Raw genomic sequence first — 21,164 nt, 5'->3', positions numbered from 1 at the left:
GTGATCATCCGAATTTCAAATGGCGAGACCCCCAACAAGGTCAACAACAAAACGGATTTAGGCAACAACCCCCGGGTTTCTATCAAAAGCCGTTGGCACCACCACAAGCCCAAGCACAACCTGCCCAAAGCAATGTAGGTAATTCAAGTGAAAATGATAAGATTTTTCAATTACTTACTACTTTGACGCAGGAAGTCCAAACTCAAAACAAAGAGAGGCAAATCCAAGACAAGAGGGTGGACAACTTGGAAAAGCAAGTGGGACAGATTGCCGAATTCATGGGGCAATTTCGTGAGCAAGGAAGGTTGCCTAGCTCAACAGTGGTCAACCCGAAAGGAGGATTCGAATCTGCGAAAGCAATCATGTTGCGAAGTGGAAAACAAGTTGGAACGGCTTCACAACCCTCTAATTCAGCCCCAATGGAGGACGAAAAGTTGCAATTTGAAGAGGGGGAGCATGAGCAAGCCACGGCAAGGGTGGGAGACACCATGCCGCAGCCACCCAAAGTACACCACTCGGCTTCTAAGGGTAAAGATGTTCCAAATTCGGTTATTTCTAATGTTATTCCTCCAAATGTACCTTTTCCTCGTAGATTCATGCAAACAAAGAAGGACGAGGCTGAAAAGGACATTTTAGAGACGTTTAGAAAAGTACAAGTCAATATACCACTTTTGGATGCAATTAAACAAGTTCCGAGGTATGCTAAGTTTTTAAAAGAACTTTGTACTACTAGGAAGAGAATTTCAAACAAAGAGGTTGTAAAGGTAAGTGAGAATGTCTCAGCCATCTTGCAACGTAAATTGCCCCCTAAATGCAAAGATCCGGGTAGTTTTACGATTCCTTGTGTTATTGGCAATAATCGGTTTGAACATGCTATGCTAGACTTAGGTGCATCTATTAATGTTATGCCTTACTCCATTTATGCATCTATGAACCTAGGTGAGTTAAAAAATGATGGTGTGATTATTCAATTGGCCGATAGATCTAATGCCTATCCAAAGGGTGTTTTGGAAGATGTTTTAGTGCAGGTTAATCATCTAATCTTTCCGGCGGATTTCTACGTGTTGGAAATGGAAGAATCAAACCATGCCCCGTCATTGCCAATTCTTCTTGGCCGCCCATTTATGAAAACAGCCCGCACGAAGATTGATGTGTTTAATGGGACTTTGACAATGGAATTTGATGGGGAAGTTATTAATTTCAATCTTTCTGAATCTATTAAGTACCCTCTTGATGATCATTCATGTTTTGCTATTGATGTACTTGATTCGTTGGCGCAGGACCATTTTGAACAATTGAACGAAGATGCACTTGAATTGGTCATTACAAGAGGAATGGAACTCAAAGACAAGGAAGTAGGGCAATTGCATACCCACGGCATGCATGGTGAGCACCATGCCGTGCCCCCTAGTGTTGACATGGTTGAGATAGTGGCTGCCCTTGAGTCATTGCCACTACAATCTGGTAAGTCTTCGGACCTAATTTCAATTCCAATTTCGACTAATAAGCCCATTCCTTCAGTTGTGCAGCCACCTTCCCTTGAACTTAAACCATTGCCAAGCCATTTGAAGTATGTTTTCTTGGGAGACCAAGAGACCTTGCCCGTCATCATATCCTCATCACTCACGGCACAAGAAGAAGGTAAGTTAGTGAGGGTGTTAAAGGAGTACAAAACTGCGATTGGTTGGACGTTGGCCGACATCAAGGGAATAAGCCCAACCACGTGCATGCATCGTATACTTTTGGAGGAGGGGACCAAAGCATCTCGAGAGGCTCAACGCCGACTCAACCCTCCAATGATGGAAGTTGTGAAGAAGGAGATAATCAAGCTCTTGGATTGTGGAGTGATCTATCCAATTTCAGACAGTCGGTGGGTGTCTCCGGTGCAATGTGTTCCAAAGAAATCCGGAGTAACTGTGGTGACAAATGCCGAAAATGAGCTTGTTCCTACGCGAATCCAAACAGGTTGGAGGGTTTGTATTGACTATAGGAAGCTCAATGCCACGACAAGGAAAGATCATTTTCCCTTGCCATTCATTGATCAAATGCTTGAAAGGTTAGCGGGTTATGCGTTTTATTGTTTTCTTGATGGGTATTCAGGTTATAATCAAATTGTGATAGCCCCAGAAGATCAAGAAAAAACCACTTTCACATGCCCTTTTGGTACATTTGCTTATCGTCGTATGCCATTTGGTTTATGTAATGCACCTGCCACATTTCAAAGATGCATGATGAGCATATTTTCAGATTACGTTGAGAAAATTATTGAAGTTTTTATGGATGATTTCAGCGTTTTTGGTGATTCATTTGATGGTTGTTTGAATAATCTTAGTTTGATTTTAAAACGATGCATTGAAACTAACCTTGTGTTAAATTGGGAGAAATGTCATTTCATGGTTAAACAAGGCATAGTTTTAGGTCATATTATTTCTGAAAAAGGTATTGAGGTAGATAAATCAAAAATAGATCTTGTGCGTCACTTACCCTCTCCTACTTCGGTTAGAGAGGTTCGTTCGTTCCTTGGACATGCAGGTTTTTATAGGAGGTTCATCAAGGATTTCTCGAAGATCTCCCAACCTTTATGCCGCCTCCTACAAAAAGATGCACCTTTCGACTTCACCAAGGAATGCACGGCAGCTTTCCAACTCCTCAAGGACATGCTAACCACGGCACCCATCATTGTGCCACCAGATTGGAGTCTTCCGTTCGAGCTAATGTGTGATGCATCCGACTATGCGTTAGGGGCTGTTTTAGGCCAAAGGAAGGACAAGAAGCCGCATGTCATCTACTACGCATCTCGGACGTTGAATGACGCTCAATTGAACTATTCAACTACTGAAAAAGAACTTCTTGCCATTGTCTTTGCTTTAGATAAATTTCGATCATATTTACTTGGTACTAAGGTTATTATTTTCACTGATCATGCAGCTTTAAAGTACTTGTTCACGAAGAAGGAAGCCAAACCACGGCTAATTCGATGGATGCTACTTCTTCAAGAGTTTGACATCGAAATCAAGGACAAAAAGGGAAGTGAAAATGTGGTGGCTGACCACCTAAGCCGCATGATACATGAGGAGGCGCCGTACCCTATTGTAGAAACATTCCCTGACGAGCAATTGTTATCCATTAAGGTAAGTGAGCCTTGGTATGCGGATTTGGTAAATTATTTGGTGACTAAACAAGTTCCTAACACTTTAACTAGAAACCAACGTGATAAATTGAAAAAAGACGCTAGGTTTTATGTTTGGGATGATCCATACTTGTGGAAATATTGCTCGGATCAGATTATACGTAAGTGTGTGCATGACATGGAATTCACTTCTATTTTAACATTTTGTCACACTTATGCATGTGGGGGACACTTTGGGACACAACGCACAGCCCTTAAGGTTTTAGAATGTGGATTCTATTGGCCAACTTTATTTAAGGATGCTAGAAACTTTTGTATGTCTTGTGATCGTTGCCAAAGAATGGGCAACATTAGTGCAAAGGATCAAATGCCGCAAAATGTTATTCTCCCGGTTGAAATTTTTGATGTTTGGGGTATTGATTTTATGGGTCCTTTTCCTTCCTCACATGGTTTCTTGTATATCTTACTTGCTGTGGATTATGTATCGAAATGGGTGGAAGCAAAAGCCACCCGAACTAATGATTCTCGAGTGGTTGCAGATTTCATTAGAACTAACCTATTTGCAAGGTTTGGAATGCCACGAGTGATCATAAGTGATGGAGGATCTCACTTTTGCAATCGAACAATTGAGGCTTTGCTCAAGAAGTACAACGTCACGCATAAGGTTTCAACACCTTATCATCCTCAGACCAATGGGCAAGCCGAGGTTTCAAATAGGGAGATTAAGCAGATTCTAGAAAAAACCGTGGGCCCTACAAGGAAGGATTGGAGTGTACGATTGGAGGATGCGTTGTGGGCATATCGCACGGCTTACAAGACCCCCTGGGCATGTCTCCATTTCGGCTCATTTATGGCAAACCATGCCATCTTCCCGTGGAATTGGAGCACAAGGCGCATTGGGCCATCACGACATTCAACATGGACATTGATGCGGCTGGACTTCACAGGAAGCTCCAATTGAATGAATTAGAAGAGATTAGGAACGAGGCGTATGACAACGCTCGAATTTACAAGGAAAAGACAAAGGCTTTTCATGATAAGATGATTCGAGGCAAATCATTCTCCATTGGGCAGAAAGTGCAACTCTTTAATTCCCGCCTTCGCTTGTTTCCTGGTAAGTTGCGTTCTAAGTGGGTTGGCCCGTTTGTTATTACTAATGTTTTTCCTTATGGTGCAGTCCAAGTTCAAAGCTTGAAAACAGGACAAGAGTTCACGGTGAATGGCCATCGATTAAAGCCCTACTACGAGAACTTCGAGGAGCATGTGGTGGATGATGTACCCCTCCATGCCGTGGGTACTACTAGTGAAGCTTAGCATGGCGTATTCGTCCGGCTGGAAGACGTTAAAGCAAGCGCTTCTTGGGAGGCAACCCATGTATTCGACAAGGAGAAGATGGAACTTCCATTCCAAACCCAGATTTGCGTTTCTAAACCCTTCTCCTTGCTGTTTATTTTCTCATGCTTAGTTGCTTATTATTTGTTTGCTTTTATGTGAGTCTTTGTGTGAAACATTGAGGACAATGTTTGATTTAAGTGTGGGGGGGTAAACAAGTGTTTTTTATGCAAAATTCGTGGGATTCTATCACCTATCACTTCTAATGTTGTTTCTCACAGTTTTTAGGTGTTTTTAATGCATTTTGAGCTATTTTGGTGTGTGTTGAAGTAAAAATCCGAAAATTTGAAAAAAAAATTGAAAAAAGTGTTTTGAAAAAGCCAAAAAGAGTTGTTTTTGTGTGTTTGTTTGTGTCTTAGGGTACCTTCCAACACAATGATGAGGATTTGGTTTTTAATGCATGACTGTTAAAGAGAGTTACAAACAATGATGGAAGTTTGATTTGCTCTTTGGTTTATGCTTGGTTGTAGTTATAGTTTACGAATTCACATGTAATCACAAAGGATAAAATCAGTTTTTGTAACATGCTTGAAGGAAGGAACTCAAACAAACGCTACATCCCTGAGAGACTTGAGCCTAAACGTTTATTTGGAGAGTTATTAATCTGTGCATTCTTGTTTTCTAAAAGTCGTTGCATGATCTCATTATTCTTTGCTTGGTTGCTACTTAGAATGCGTTTCATCACTATAGTTCCAAATACTAGAACTCATACCCGTTTTATTCAAAGCATGAAATTGATTAGCATAACAAATAACAAGATGAAGTTGTGTAGTAGTCACCACCATAGCCAAATAGCCGAATCCACCCTTGTCATTTGTATTGTAGGTCTAAACCCCTTTGAGCCTTAGTTAGCCTATTTTCTTGTTAACCACATCACCCTTACCTAGCCTAGAATAGGACTTTCCATACCCTTGTTCTTGAAGTATAGTGGAGCATAACTTAGAAGGAATTCCTTTTGAGTGACATTCTTGCAGAAAACAAGTGTGGGGGAAAGGATTTTGTGAGTGTGTGTGTGCCAAAGTCTTAAAAGGGGCACGGGAAAAAGAAAGAAAAAAAAAAAAAAAAAAACGAAAGAGAAAGAAAGAAAAAAAAAAATCGTGAAAAAGAAGAAAATAAAGAAAAGAAGTGAGAAAGAACTCACAAGTGTTGATTGTTAAAGAAAGGGTCCAAAAAGTTTGAATATGGCCCTAAGTTTTGTGTGACTTCCCCTTGGGTATTCAAAGTTGACTTCTGCATTCTAAAGGGAATTCTAAGTGCCTAATTCATTACTTTGCTCACTATTGCTTTAAGAATGTTTGTTTCCTCTACCTTTCCTTGTTAACCAATACCTTAGCCCCGTTACAACCCTTAGACTTCTATCTTGATTGTTATGTATTTCAATATGTGGAGTTTAGAATTGGTTTGAGCATATGGTATCCCTGGTTCTCGTGTCTAGGTAGTAGCATTCCATTCATGAGATCATATACATACATGTTAATAATTCCAGAAAATGCTTTTCTTGTTCTAACATATGTGAGTGTTCGTCTACATGTTTACATCAATCTTCTCACATATACCTAGTATAGGGAGTGTAGTCAGAAAATCTGAGTGAAAACAGAGAGTATATCCGGTGAGGAATTGAGGAAATTCTCTAAGGCATGTTACTACATTCAAAATGTTGTTTTAATTGATTAAATGCGAGCTAGTGAATTGTGACTATGATTAAGTATGCTCGAGGGTAAGGATTGCTTAAATCTATGTGAGTAGTGATCTTTAACATGTTATGTTTCATTGAAAATCCCTGAGGCGAACGTTGGAAGGTTTAGAGTTATGTTTTGTTTCTTTTGTTTAGTTGTTTTGCTTGAGGACTAGCAAAAGATAAGTGTGGGGGAATTTGATAGGAGCATATTTAGGCGACTTAACTAGCTTATTCTTGTGCATTTGTGCTATTATTTCTTAGTTAATGTCGTATTACAACTCAATTTCGTGTGCTTGTAGGTCCTATGGGTTAAAGTATCAAGAAAGTGCATTTTGGTGCATTTTGGAGCTATTTTGGACACTAGGTGGTGAGCTTGCATGTGGGCTAACATGGATGGACGAATTTGGACTTCAAGAAGTTGGAAATGTGATAAGAAGAGGAAGGAACTAAGCTATGGACAAAGTGGATAAGGAAGGAGCTCAAAAGAGGAAACCTTATCCAAAACATTATCTAAACATTATCCAACCTTATCCAACATTATCCAATTATCCAAAGCATTATCCAAACCTTATCTCATCTTATCTTATCCAAACCTTATCATGTCTTAATCCTAATTGCATGGGGACCTAAATGGATAATTCTAGAACCTAATTCTAGAAGCATCCTATTCTAGAAGGCCCAAATCTGCCACAAAACCTATTCTTTCTATAAGCCCTAGAAAAGTAGCGCCCCAATCCATTCTAGAAGGCTTTGGCTTGCCTTGCAAGCCAAGCAACCCTCTCCCCTAAGTCAGCCGCACCTCCCTAGGCCCAATCCCTTTGGAATTCTGATTTCCAAGGCCTAATCCTTGTGGATTTGGGTATACAATTCGTTTTATAAAACTATGTGGGCCAAAAACCTCTTCCTAGGTGGATTTGACAACCCATGGCCGAATTCTAGGGCCCTAATCCACCAAATCTGCTAAGTAAACCCTAATCTAATAAACCCTAGGACTATATAAACATATTTTCAGCCACAAATTCGTACCACCCCCTTATGCTATTCAGAAACCCTTGTGCCGCACCTCCATTCTCCATTCTAAGCCTCCATAGACCTCCCTACACATCCATACATCTCTGCCGCACCCTTCCCACCATAATCAACCATCCTCCATCCCTCCAAACTAGAAAACACCATCCAAAACCACCAATTCCATCACCCTAACTTTGTGCCGCAGCAAGGAGGAGGAAGAGGAGCCAATCTGTGCATCGAATCCATCTTGGAATTGCTGAGCATTTAGGTGTATTCTTTCTTATGATTTCCATGTTTAAATTCAATACTTTTTGTTGTGCAAGCATGAGGAACTAATCCCCCCTTTGGCTAGGGGGGAATTTCGAAACCATGGTTATATTTGCATGATGATTTGATTACTTTCAGTTGTGATTTCATGAATGATGAATTCAATTTACTTATCTATTTTAATTAAAACTTGCTTATGTATATGAATTGAGAGTGCACGCTTGATTTGCATGCATAAACATGATGCTAGGATATGAGGGAACTTCACCTAATCGTTGGGAACTCACATCCATGAGTAGTTAAGATTGTTGGTCGCAATTATGTTAAGTAAATTCTTGGTATAAATATCATGCGCTTTCATAGTTACGAATGCCTCGTCAACACCTATGATTTCCATAGAACCTAATGATCTTTGATTGTCTTTCTATCATGCGCTTTCATATAGAAAACTTTTAAGGAATAATTTGATTGCAATGCGCTAATTCCATTCAATTCAATGACCTAAGGGAAATCTGAGAGTTAATTTAAGCGTACCTAATTAACTTGGGGTGTTGAGGTTCATAAATTCATCGAATAAGCAACTGGAGATTATTTTGTATGCAAGTATGCCATGTGTGGAGAAAAACCTCCTAGCCATCTCACCATCCACTTAATTTCACCAATTTCGTCAGAATCTGCCTATTTTACATATTTGTTTTGTTTGTTTGATTTTCGTCAAAAACCAAATCCCCAAGTGTCTTAGAGTGTCTAATTAGTTAGAATATGTTTTAGATTGTGTTTTTGAGTGTTTTGATTCAAGTTGTTACCCAAATTCGTCCAAATTAGTGAAAGTGCTCAAAACTGCCCAGAAAGTGTTTTTAAGGCAGTTTTGAGTGTTTTGGGGCTGTTTTGAGTCTTTTGGTTTGTTTTAGTGTTTTTATTGTTTAGTTTTGCATTCTTTGAGTCTAGTTTAGTGTTTTAACCTTTGTTTTACGTTTTTGAGTCAGTTTCCAAGTGATTTAGCAATCCCTCCTAATCCCCGGTTTAGAACGATCCCTACTTATTTATATGCTACAATTGTCAAAAGAGGGTTAATTTGTGTGTTAAGTTAATTTTCGCATCACTGATGAGATACCATGTTGTGTCATTAAAGGTCGGAAGCAGACATGAAAACGCAGCCAATTACTACGACAAAGTAAGTGTTTTCACAAGTTATTTTAAATATTGAATTATATTACATTTAATTTCATAAATTAATTTCCTTTAATTTTTGTAATTATATTTTCTAGGTACGCCAAGCGGAGGAATTGCAGATGGAGGACAACTCCAAACCCTTTAGTCATCACGGTTGTTGGGAAATTTGTAAAAGATGAGTGTTATTTGAAGATCCATCTCAATAAATAGTTGGTCTTACGTCAGTGTTCGGAAATGCATCCTCAAATGCAGATGGGGATGAAGATGGATCTTCTACCATTCAAGAAATAAGGGTAAAAAATCCATCTCCAGGTGAAGGTTCCATACCTAGGGCTACGGGACTAAACAAGGCCCAAAAATTGAAGGAAAAGGGTAAGGCAAAGGATGATTACGCCTTTCAACAGGAAATAACGGTCTCATTGTGATTAATGGTGGAGCAAAATGCCTTTGCCGCTGAAGAAAGGAACCATAGACATGAAGAACAGGCAAAACAAATACAATAAGAGATGGATGATAGGAACATGCAAAGAAACACTTCGGATTACACTCCAATGAGTAAGACATATTTTGATAGGAAAATGAGGGAAATTATGGCCCAACGGGAGTTGTTTACATCCGACTATACTCCTACAATGGCAGATGATGATGATGATGATGATGATTATAGTCTTTAAATTTAAGTTGTTGTAGTCTTTAATATTTAAGTTGTAGTTTTTAAATTTAAGTTATTGTAGTCTCTAAATTGAAATAATAAATTATGTTTGGCCTATGGCCCTTTGGCTCCCTCGGTTGGAGATGACTTTTGTCACAGGGCTATGTTTGGCCTATGACCCTTTGGCCCTCTTGATTGGAGATGATATGAAATATGATATGGCACTGTTCATTAAAATAAAATTTCTTGGAAGGCTATAGGGCTAAAGAGAGCCCTTTGACCCTCATTCGGTTGGAGATGGCCACCGCAAGACATTTTTAAGGGCGCGTAGCACTCGTAATTAAACAAAGTCTCTCGCAAGGGGGAGTGGAAGAACATATGTAAAATAAAACATTACTTTACACAAAGTGAGAACAAAAAACTTGACAAATATTTAGAACATGCACGATATGAAGAAGTTTTTCTTGACAATTACAATGAAAAACATTTTTAGGCGCATTATGTGCTTGTGATTAAAAAAATACCTCTCACACGTTGAAGGTGTCTATTAAAAAGATAGGATGAAATATGGGTGTTGGCCTCTCATAAATTAGTTGGAAAAATGAGTGTTAGTCATTCAAAATCAAAAACTTTGGATGGGCAAATATGTAAACAACTAAAGCAATACATTTTTAGGGGTGCGTAACTTTCGTGATGAAAAAATGTTTTACGCACGTGTGGAGTGGCTAGTGGAAAAGAAAATGAAAAATGTGGGCTAGGTGTTTAAACGGGGTAATAGGTTTAAGTTCAGAATCATGTGTCATGATTATATCGGTAAGATATACCAGGTGGCTGGTGTATCGTACATCTAATAAATACCCGGTAATCAACGGTCAGTATGGAGGAGTTCACTGTGTACGCCCTACGCTTGTTCTCTTCGTAACTTACTCTCTCACGGTGCCCGCCCACCACCTCCCTCGTGTCTCCCTCTGCGAGAAACCCTAGTTGAATCAGCCACACCTCACAAGACAAGCAAAGAGGAAGCAAATTTCATACCATTCGGATTGGTTCACGCCACTTCTTCAGCTCCCCACCATAACAAAGCAAGCTTTTGTACTTCACCGTATCCATGTCTGCTGCATCAGGTCAGCCTCACCTCTCTTTCTCTACTCATATATACATATATATATATATGTATGTATATGTATTGATTTAGGTATAATATCTATGTATTGAAGTTGTGTTTAGCTGAATTGCAGTAATATGATTTTGTTCTTGGCCTCTGGATATTGTGGTGTGTGCAACTCTGTTAAATCTCCAGAATTTGTGAAACCCTAAATCCGGATGATGCATTAAGCACTGAATTTGGTTTCAAACAAGAAGCTTATTAGGAGATTAGAAAAATCGTACCATCGCGCAGTTCGCTCTTCAATCAATAAATGAATCATAGTAAGAAGAAAATAAAGGGTGGGGAAGTTTGAATCTCAGTTGAACAAAATGTATACAGGATTATGATTTTTATGCATTTAGCGATGGCGAGAAGCTGCGCTGGCAGGCTTGTTCGGTGTAATTTCTGGACAAATGGGTGATAGTTATTTTCTCTTGAGAACAGGGTGGGAGTTCCTTACCTGGTCGGCTTTTATTAGGTCTTGTTATATGGAAGGTGAAAGGTCTTTGAAGCGTTCTGCAGAGGCTTATTGAAAATAGCCTCTTCAAGTTTGTCATTAACTTGACTAAAGGGAAATTCGAGCCGCTGATCGTTTGGTGCCTTTCTCCTTCCTAGTTTGGTGCACTTGCTTGAGATAAACTAAAATGTGCTGGTCTGTTCCTCCTACAAACGATTTTGCTGCTTTCCCCAATTTATTTCCTTGTTTCACTGTTTAGTTTTGCTTATGTCATAGGATACTACACACGCATTTGTAATTCAAATTGTATGTTTTCAAAATTGTAACCTTAACCTTTTGACCCTTTTTCAGGTTATTTTCTGATTAGATGCATTCTTCTGGGTGATGTTTTGTAACGTTCTAAAAGCAAGTAGGTGCTATTATCTGTCTAGAGAGGCCTTCCGTCTTCCCACTGTGATCATTAGTAGTGTTTCTTATTCAGGAATCTTCAGTACTATGAGAGAAGTCAAGGTTAAAGGTGCGTCTGGTTTTTGTTCTCTGGATTCTGGTGAAGAATCTCAGATCCTACAATCTGAATCAGCTAGTGACAGCCATAGACAGGCATCCTTAAATGTGCAGTTCACTCCTGAAATAGAAAAGAAGTATGTCCATCATGTTTATGATGCTATAGCACCTCATTTCAGTTCAACCCGGTTTGCTAAGTGGCCAAAAGTAGCCAATTTTCTATCTTCCTTACCTTCAGGATCTCTTGTTCTTGATGCAGGATGTGGGAATGGGAAGTACTTGGGATTTAATCCTGATTGTTTTTTCATTGGATGTGATATAAGTGCTCCTCTTATCAAAATTTGTGCAGATAGAGGGCATGAAGTGTTGGTTGCAGATGCCGTAGACCTTCCATATAGAACTGGTTTTGGTGATGCAGCTATATCCATAGCTGTATTACATCATCTAAGTACGGAGGGTAGGAGGAAGAAAGCAATCGAAGAATTGATCCGAGTTGTGAGAAAGGGTGGCTTAGTTCTAATAACAGTTTGGGCTGTAGAACAAGAAGATAAATCATTAGTTGCAAAATGGACTCCACTTACCGAAAAGTATGGAGAAGAGTGGATAGGACCTGGTAGTCCTCATGTTCGTAGCCCTTCATCTCGCACATTGCAAAGCATCCCAGAAACAGAGGAGAGTAGTTTGGGAGAGCGTAAGAAAGAGTCCGACCACAGTGCTACACAGAGTTTGCAAGAGAAAACCTCTCAAAGTGAGAGTTATTCGGGGACTTCTTGTGATGTGAAAGATGCAAGCGATCAACAAGAATATTTTGTACCCTGGCACTTGCCATATCACCGTGCTGAAGTAAGTGGTGCTTCTGCTTGCGCTCTTGCAAATGGCCTTGCAAAGAAAGATGATAAAAAGGGTGCTGTTGTGTACAACAGATATTACCATGTTTTCAATGAAGGCGAGCTTGAAAGGTAACTTGTCATTTTGTTTCTTTTTCCATACTGTATGTATATTGTTTATCAACAAATTAATAAAATTGTACATATATTTCTGTTATGTCTCATTGATACAGTTGTGCGGTGTTGTTGGCTTGCTGAAACTGAATTAACATTACTTGAAACAAAGAAACCGAACTCACAGGGGGCAAAACTAATCTTTTATATGTCTAGTGCCTATTAGGACAGAATTTTATGCATCTGTTTATATGGATTTGTTATGAAGCTGGATCATAAGAGCAACACTTTAATGTGTGGAATCGTAGGAGCTGTTTAAATAGTTGAGGCACCCCAGCACAATGGTTTACATCTGTGAATCAATAAATGGTCAAAGTAATTCACTCATAAGTATTTGTTATATTGAAGACATATAATATACAATGCAGATGAGTGGGGTAATATATAGATACTTACAAGGTTATGATCTATGTGTGGCTAACATGTCACCAAATTTTGTTGACTTTGTGCCTGAATGATGAGTTACCGTTTCTTGAATTAGGGTTCATGGCACAAAGTCATATATTCTAGTGTTATATTATTATAAGTAAGTTGTGTGAGATAACCATTCACGTTAGAAGTACAGAGGCCAACTCTAGAAGTGAGTACGAGAAGAAGCCTTGTCGGCCTATTGGATTTGGCCCAAGCCTTTTCAGTGGGAGAAGGATCCCAATCATTACGGTAGGTCAGCCTCTAAGTTAGGAGAGTTTTTTCAGTGTGCCGAGAACATGGCTTGATACATATAGTGCCATAATACAGGTGGTTGGATGCTTAAAAAAATTTCCAACCGTTTGTATTATGACACTGGTTTACCGGACCGTGTTTCTGGCACACTGAAGATTATCTCCTAAGTCAGATAGCACCGTCCTCTGGTGGTAATTGCTTGAGTTAAGATCACTGCCCAGTTGCTTTGTTGATGCAGCTCCTATGTATCTAGTTGGACTTCTGTCTCGTCTTTTTAAAAAGAACTTTGTTAAAGGGTATTTTAATTTTGGTGGTCACTGCCCAATTGATGCTTAACTTAATGTTCTGACAATACATTTACAATTGATGCTTAACCTCACCGGCCCATTTAATTTTTGCTCTATTTTGCAGATTAGTAGCTGGGATGAAAGATGCTGTAATCGTTGATCGATTTTTCGACAAATCGAACTGGTGCATTGTCCTCGAGAAAACGTTATGATAACCAGGACCAATTAATCCTTGCGGGTTAAGGTTTGCCAGCGAGTGTGCAGCCTGGAACAGCCAAGGTGCAGCAGCAGAAGATGCACTACTGTGAGCACCTGAAAATTCGTTTGTTTCTAATGTGCCATGGAAAAAAACTGGTTTGTGACTCTGAGGAATTGTTTTTGATTAATACCTTTATTGGAGGTGGTTGACGCTGCAGTTTGCAGTAAGCTTAAGCTGTGGATGTTGTTTTCTGCACATGGAAAGAAGAATCCAACATTACTTTTATTTGTTGTTTCTAGATTGTCATTGAATACCTCCCATTTACACACTCAATAAGAAGCCTACCTACCATTACTACCTTCGCTAACCGTGGGTGTTTTGCATGTGAATGATTTCTGACCGTAGATGCATTTTCGGCCTCGCTTTAGTTTTGGAGCTGGCGTGCATTAGCGGTCGGGAACTTTGCATTATTCACGCTCGACGGACCCTTGGATTATCAACAAGTATTTGGCGCTGGATTGGTGGGATCTCTACGTAAAAATATTCTAGAGCCTTCCAAGTATTTGGCGCTGGTTTGGAATTGTATTTATAAAAATCACTTGTGTTCATAAGTATTTTTTGCAAAAATGCTTCCGTTGCCATTTAGTAATATAATCTAGTAGTATTTCTCTTCACTTGTAAGTGATATGCCTCAGGTTTGATTCTTGTCAAATGCGAATTTGAACCATATTATTGCTAGCCTGATGTGAGGTTAAGTCTACTCACTTTCTCTTCGTAGATAATATTTTTTGTTAAAAAAAAAAAAAAAAAAAAAAAAAGCACAATGAAACCTATAATAAAATTATGAGTGTTCATTGGAAAAACACTTAAATACTTTTTGAAATAGCTATACATCATGTGCTTCCAAAAAGCAATCACTTCTAATTTTTCTACCATACATGGTTAACTTTTGGTATGTGTTTTTAGTCATTTTAAAAACATTTCAAACACATCCACCATGATCTTTCCATAAAAAAAAATAAAAATAAAAAATCATACATTCCTATCAATGACAATCTAACATGTATAAAACAAATAACCCATAAAAAAAAAAAAAAAAAAAAAAGAAACACGACACATTGTCCTACTGGGAAGAATTTGTCGCTTTTGCAAAAGTAGATGTGTGGCTACAAAAATGTTTCCGTGACCATTCCAATGCTATTAAAAGAATCACAACTGCCATTGTTGTGGTTGTAATTGTTTCATTTAATTGGTTGCGTCCTTGGGATGGGAATGGCGATTGGTAGGAAGCAATGGAATCAAACATTTCTAATCCACTATATCGTTTTTATTTTAATATTGTTATCAAGAGACTCCTATTTCAATGTGTTTTAAAATGTTGATAATGTAATCATTACGTATCTAATTTGTTTGTAGCAAATAAGACATTATTATGATCATATTCATGCAAAAAGTGCGTCATGGATTATTTCGATGCTTAGGAGCTTTTTCTTTAACCTATTACATTTGTGATATAAACTATCCTTCCACTCTTTAGTTTAGCTTAAAATATATAGTAATATCGCTTATAATTCATATATTCATGCACAAGGAACATGGTCCATGTTGTGGTAAGAATGACTGATTTTGCTTTAAATGAAAGTAAAATGTGTTTAATAACATTTGCAGATTGTTAAAACCACGTGATGGTGGTTCAGTTATACTTACCATTTCTCAAATTAATGAGTTCTCTTAATGGCACTAAGGTGTAGGTGGGAGTCCAACTTGGCACTTCTCTATTGAGTGAAAGACTTCAATACTCCCTCCAGATGATACGTAGCGTTCCAAACTAATGATATAATGTCACGTGCTTGAAACATTGTATTATTAGTCTAGACAACAAGATAGTTCCATAGAGGGGCAAATAATCAAGGTTGGCCCAGGTCTAGTGTGGGTTGGACGATCGCCCGGGGCCCCAAAAAATTGAGAGCACCAAATTATTAGGGTATTATATTTTACATAAGTTTTCATAAAAGTATAAATTTATAAAATTTGGTTTAATGATAAAGAAGTTCAACTAGAACTAGTGGTTTTGTTGTTTAAATTTAATAAGGAGGTCCCGAGTTCAAAACACTAAATTTATAAAATTTAGTCAAATGATCAAAAAGTTTAACCATAAAAGGGTTGTTTATGCTGTTTAAAATTAACGAGGACGTCATGGTTTCGAAACGTTGTGTTTGTTTTTTTACTTTTCAATTTTTACGATTTTTTTTTTCATAGGAGTATAAATATATTTCTAAATTATTGAGTTTGAAGTGTTTTTGTAAGTATAATTTTATCAAAGTCTTACATGTGAAAACAAATAATTTTTCTTATATGAAGTTAAGGCATATATTTGGTGTCGCCCTGATCCTCAAAAATCTCAAGACCAGCCCTGCAAATAATACAATGTCATATGAAAAAAAATATATATATATAAAAAATCTACAAAACATTATGTTTTTAGACTAAAATAGCATGCAACAGTGAATCTGTCCTATAAAAGTGGCGAAAATTTGGCCCCATAAAAGTTAAAATGTAACATAGATAAATCTATATATAAACTAGCCACAACAAAAAGACAAATTAGTGGCAAAACCCCAAAATGTCCATGGCAAACAAATTTCTCAATATCAATCAGTTAAATATATAAAGGACAAGTCAATCATTTTAATAGCAGTATGTTAGGGGCAAATTAATCATTTTAATCCAAAAATCTTAAACCTATAGCATTATCTCCCCTATTACAAATTTACAATCCCCCTGTCGCTCTTCTCTTTCGATTTTTATTACCGAGAATTGTCATTTGGTTTTGCTTTCAGTAAATTCGACAAAATAGACAAGTAGTTCTCTTTCGATTTAATTTTTTTTTTAAATAATATTTTTTTTTATCAACACAGAGGGATTTTATTTTAATTCCTTCTCTTCACCTCTAACCAATAAACAAATAGCTTATTTTAGTTACGTCTCTTGAAACTCGAATTTTATTTTATTTCTCCCTATAACTCTAAAATCGTCACTTTTTAACTTATAACTCAAAGTTCGCTTCACTTTGCTTCTGAAACTTGAAAGTTGTTTATATAAAACTCAAAATTCACTCCACATTGCCTTGATTTTGTTAATCTTTTATGTTTATTTGATCTGGGTGCACCAGGCTAATCATTTTCTTTTTTTTTTATTTTTGTTTACCTCTTCAATTTCTTTTAAACTTAATATTCTCTAACTGTTGAATGTTAATGCATAATGGAGACTTATAATCAAATTTATTGCACATGTGACCTAATCTTATTGGGTCTTGAGTCCCCCATATGTTATAGGAGGCTACTTATAAGTTTCAGGGAGAAGAGAGAGTCCAAAAGTCAAAATGGAACGAATTTTAAGTTTCAAGAAGTAAAGTTATAATTTTTGAGTTACAGAGACAAAGTGATATCAAAATAAAGTTTCAGGAAACGTAGCTAAAAACAAACCTAAACAAATTACACACGTTACTTAATTTTGTCTTGTGAACTTGATAAACTAAGTTTCAATGGTGTGAGTCATTTGACTAGTCATTTTGTTCCCGATGACTGCCAACTATTTTTCTCAAGAAATTTATAGCGATTCTTTTTCAGCGTGAAAGACATTGAAGGACCTGGAAATAAAGTTGCTGCAATTAGCTCGCTAGGGTTTTCTTTTCCGAAATAAATAGTTGCTGATAGGGTTATATTTGTATTGATGAAGACGATGCAATAAGTTCCAACTTCTTCAGTTCACCAGACTGTACACACGTTGCACTATATCTATATTCGATTAATTGTTCGGGACAGCTAACATTACGTCTAACCACAGGCAAAACATAAAATATATTGTAATTCTTATTGTGGAGTTCACTCCATAACCTTTTTTAACGATTCGATCTTGTCGATATTTTTGGTTCATCAGGAATAAGATATCTATAAAAAATAAAAAAAAAATCTAAAATAATCAAGACACGATTATTGAGAAGAAAATAGACGATACAATACTTAAAAAAAAAAAAACACTAATGTTAGAAAAAAATTAAAACAATTATTCAACGATTAAATTCTCCTCTATCTCTAGTGTATTAAAGTTGTAATATCGTTTGTATTAAAAATCTTAACGATCATATAGTTGTGTGATTTTGGATATAGATGATATTTGAGAGAAAACATAAGAAATAAAATGTTAAATCATTAAAATACAATGTGGACTAGACTTTATAATCGTATATCTCAAATAAGCTTATTTAAGTGATCTTTCAACTAAAACTCATTACATGAGCACAATTATACAAGTGTTCTTGTTTTATTTGTTGCAGGAAGTTTCGTGTTTACATGCACTAACATTTTTTTCGAAAACAAAATTTACAAACTAAATGATGTGTCATTAATAGTAATGAGCAAGTTTATCAATACTTAAGTAATAAATCAATCATCAACTTTCGTATCCTTTAATTTTGTAAATTTTATCTATAAATTTAATCTCTCTTCCATTTCCTTCCGTTTAATATATCCAAAGTCATCAGTCCACTAGGCATATAAAGATTTTGTGTTGTCCAAGTGAATTGCGTACCTCGCTGATTCCTGAATTAATTTTCTTGTCGTATCTTGAGATTGAAGGAGATGTGGACATCCATATATGTCTAATCAGAACGTGGCACAAGTTGGATAATGATTTGACGATTGTGATATTGTAACCATCTCACATGATGCCAGCTCGCATGTAGTCGTGTCGAATGCTAACCGAACTCTCTGTTCATAAATTAACTGCCATCTCATTTTTTGCATAATTTCCGTGCCAAACATTAAAAAATATTATGTCAAAATATAAAGTGATAGAAAGTTTCACTTTAAAAAAATCTTCTTAGCATTTCTCATAGTTGTTTAATAGAGCGATCTACTTAATACGAGATATAGAAGGTGATAACTGAATTAAGAAAACAATATTTTTATTCGAGTAATGTTAGGTAAACTAACTTTTTAGATCATATTTACAAATCATATAATGTGTTATTAATAGGGAATAAGCATGTTAATTAACACTTAAGTAATAATTCAATTATTAGCAACAACGTCACATGGTTTACCAAATATTGTTTAAATAGATCATTTTTCCTAGCATTGCCTTTTTCATTTTCTTACCAATCTAACAAATATAAAACTAAATTACTTTGTAATCTGGACTATTGAAAACTTAGATATGCCAATTTGTTTTGATGTATACTTTTAATTCGAATATAAGAATAAAATAAATGTTGTTACTAGTACTGAGTAGTATTAGGCGTGAAGATTTCGTTTGTTTGGTGACTAACGTCAAGCACATAATTTGTTATCAGCCCTATGAGATCAAAACATCTCTTAGCCTAATAAGATAAAGTGGAATACTTATTTATTTACATGTTTTATATATTTTAATCTATCACTCTCAAATGACTTATAGTTCGGTTGGTTAAAAACTTTTATCTTTTATATATAGTCTATATAATCTCAAGTTTAACTTTTTCCCTTATTTAATATGGCTGGTATAAAGAAACGCTTCATGTAAAATTTGGCAAGAATTACTACCAAAAAAAATTAGGATTTCATTCCCTTAAGACATTAGTCCTCCAAATTAAATCTTGGATTTTTGGCTGAGATGATTCACTTTTGACATTTTATTGAATAATCTATTTTAGCATGTCATCGTTATATCATTTTGTGTCTTAACTTGTATGTCGTAAATATATGATCGATCATTAGTATTTGATTTTGATTATTTCAACAACAAAATGTCAAAAATAAATTATTTTAGCTAGTTGTCCTTAAATTTTTAACCAGACATCACTCACATTTCTCTTATTATTGTATTATAAAAAACTCAAAATACTTAATAATTTATGCATTTAGTATAACCAATAAGTAGGCGTAAATCTCATTCTATAGGTTACACAAGACACCACCTTAACTCGCAGACTAAGACTTTGACCACGTAGTAAGTACATAAAAATTTGACATAACTTGTCCCTTGAATTATAGTAAGTGAAACGTAATAGTATATCATTTTATGAAAAAAATGACTTGCATGCATAGTTATATTGGAACTTAGTGTCTAGTCAAAGGTGGTGCGGCAAGTGATGTTCAAGTTTTAGTGTCTTTTTTATTTATTTATTTAAGGATTGAAGTTACGTGACAGTTAAGTTATTGCAATTGGGTAAACAATCAATTGAGCTGGCTAACATCTAAAGAGGCCATCCCTTTCTTGCTTGTTTTTTGTTTTGTTTTTGGAGATAATACTAAGGGGATTAAAATTTTAAATTAAATTTGTAAATCAAATGATATGTCATCAATGAAAAATAAGCACGTTAATCAATACTTAAGTAATAATCTACATCATTTGGTTTAAAAATTTTGATTTAAAAATTTAGTATTCCCAACACTATCTTTTTTTGGGTGAGATATTAATACATTGTTTATTCGATGTGGTTCTGTTTCTCGATCAAATAGTCAGATTAAATTTGAAGATATTTTTACTTGAATTGTATATTTTTTGTCCTTCTCATTCACGTCATGCCGTACAAAAATATGACATCTTTGTGTTCTTGATCAGGTGATAAAGTGAACATAACTCGATTAGGGAAATACTCATTCATCACTTTGTCTCTCTCCCGTGCATGCTCTACTTTCTCTCTAGCAATAACTTATTTCTTTACGACATGCACAGCATGCATGCGTGGAGATTTCTAGTCCTTTTCAATTTCTTACTTCTGTTTGTCATGTGTTCATTGGTACTTTATAGCAAAGACTATATCTTTATACATGAGCTTGTTTGGGGTGGTTCATTACTTGCTCAGAGATGTTCTCTTAGTTGGTTTGGCCAATACCCATGCAGGTAGGTTTCTTTTGGATGGTTCAATTTTAGACATAAATCATGATTTGGTTGTTGGTCGCTGTTAAATATTCACCTTTGGACGACTGCCGCATGCAACACTACTGCCCATAAAACTATTTATTCTAGTAGATATGCTTTTAGATATATAAGAGAAGAAGGCCGGAGATTATGTTGGCTACGGACCTAGCTAGTAGTGAATCTGAACGACTCTCACCTACTTCGTATGTGTGCATTCAACTCTCTCTCTCTCTCTCTCTCTCTCTCTCTCTCTCTCTCTCTCTCTCTCTCTCTCTCTCTCTTCCTACTCTCTATTCGCATGTTTGTCAGGTGTGATGGACCCAAAAAAATATTAGAGAGATCACATTTGTGTATCGGTGAGGGCACCGTTATACAAGTCCTGCATTCATTAGAAAGGTTTTTCTTTTCATGATGTATTGAAGGAGAGCAAATCGAACACAAGAACTCGAATGCATGGTACAAATATGGCATCTACTACTATTAAAATTAACTGGTCCACTGCAGAAGGGTAGTAAGTTAACTTCAAATGTAGTCTCCACAACTATGGATACTTATTACCATTTAATGGAAGGTGGAAAACTTTTATTATCGTTTGCCCTAGGGTGCACGCTAAGGTGATGCAAAATTAACGTCTTAAAATGTAACCAATGGTGTTTTAGCAACTGGGCCTATTGTATCAGCACTTAACACCAAATAGCAC

General features: G+C 36.5%; 1 protein-coding gene across 2 annotated transcripts; it reads left to right on the top strand.

Annotated features, from left to right (window-relative positions):
* The first annotated feature begins 10,210 nt into the window (after nt 1–10,210).
* Nucleotides 10,211–13,794, top strand: LOC137717760 (tRNA (carboxymethyluridine(34)-5-O)-methyltransferase). Of its 2 annotated transcripts, XM_068457228.1 has the most exons (4): nt 10,211–10,427; nt 10,542–11,102; nt 11,259–12,370; nt 13,487–13,794. In XM_068457228.1, exons 3-4 carry the CDS (start codon nt 11,292–11,294, stop codon nt 13,572–13,574), a joined length of 1,167 nt encoding a protein of 388 aa, XP_068313329.1. In that variant the 5' UTR covers nt 10,211–10,427; nt 10,542–11,102; nt 11,259–11,291; the 3' UTR covers nt 13,575–13,794. The 2 variants fall into 2 exon arrangements, with proteins under 2 accessions (XP_068313329.1, XP_068313328.1); XM_068457227.1 differs by lacking the exon at nt 10,542–11,102.
* The last annotated feature ends 7,370 nt before the right edge of the window (nt 13,795–21,164 follow it).

This window comes from Pyrus communis, chromosome 15 (genome assembly GCF_963583255.1).
Source record: "Pyrus communis chromosome 15, drPyrComm1.1, whole genome shotgun sequence".
NCBI lineage: Eukaryota > Viridiplantae > Streptophyta > Magnoliopsida > Rosales > Rosaceae > Pyrus > Pyrus communis.
The sequence above is the reverse complement of the archived record's forward strand: the minus strand, read 5'-3'. Positions and strand labels throughout refer to the sequence as shown.

Coding starts and splice junctions, on each gene's coding strand:
- LOC137717760 (XM_068457227.1), top strand. CDS start 11,292: ATGTTTTGTAACGTTCTAAAAGCAAGTAGGTGCTATTATCTGTCTAGA. Junction 12,371..13,486: donor AATGAAGGCGAGCTTGAAAG/GTAACTTGTCAT, acceptor TCTATTTTGCAG/ATTAGTAGCTGGGATGAAAG.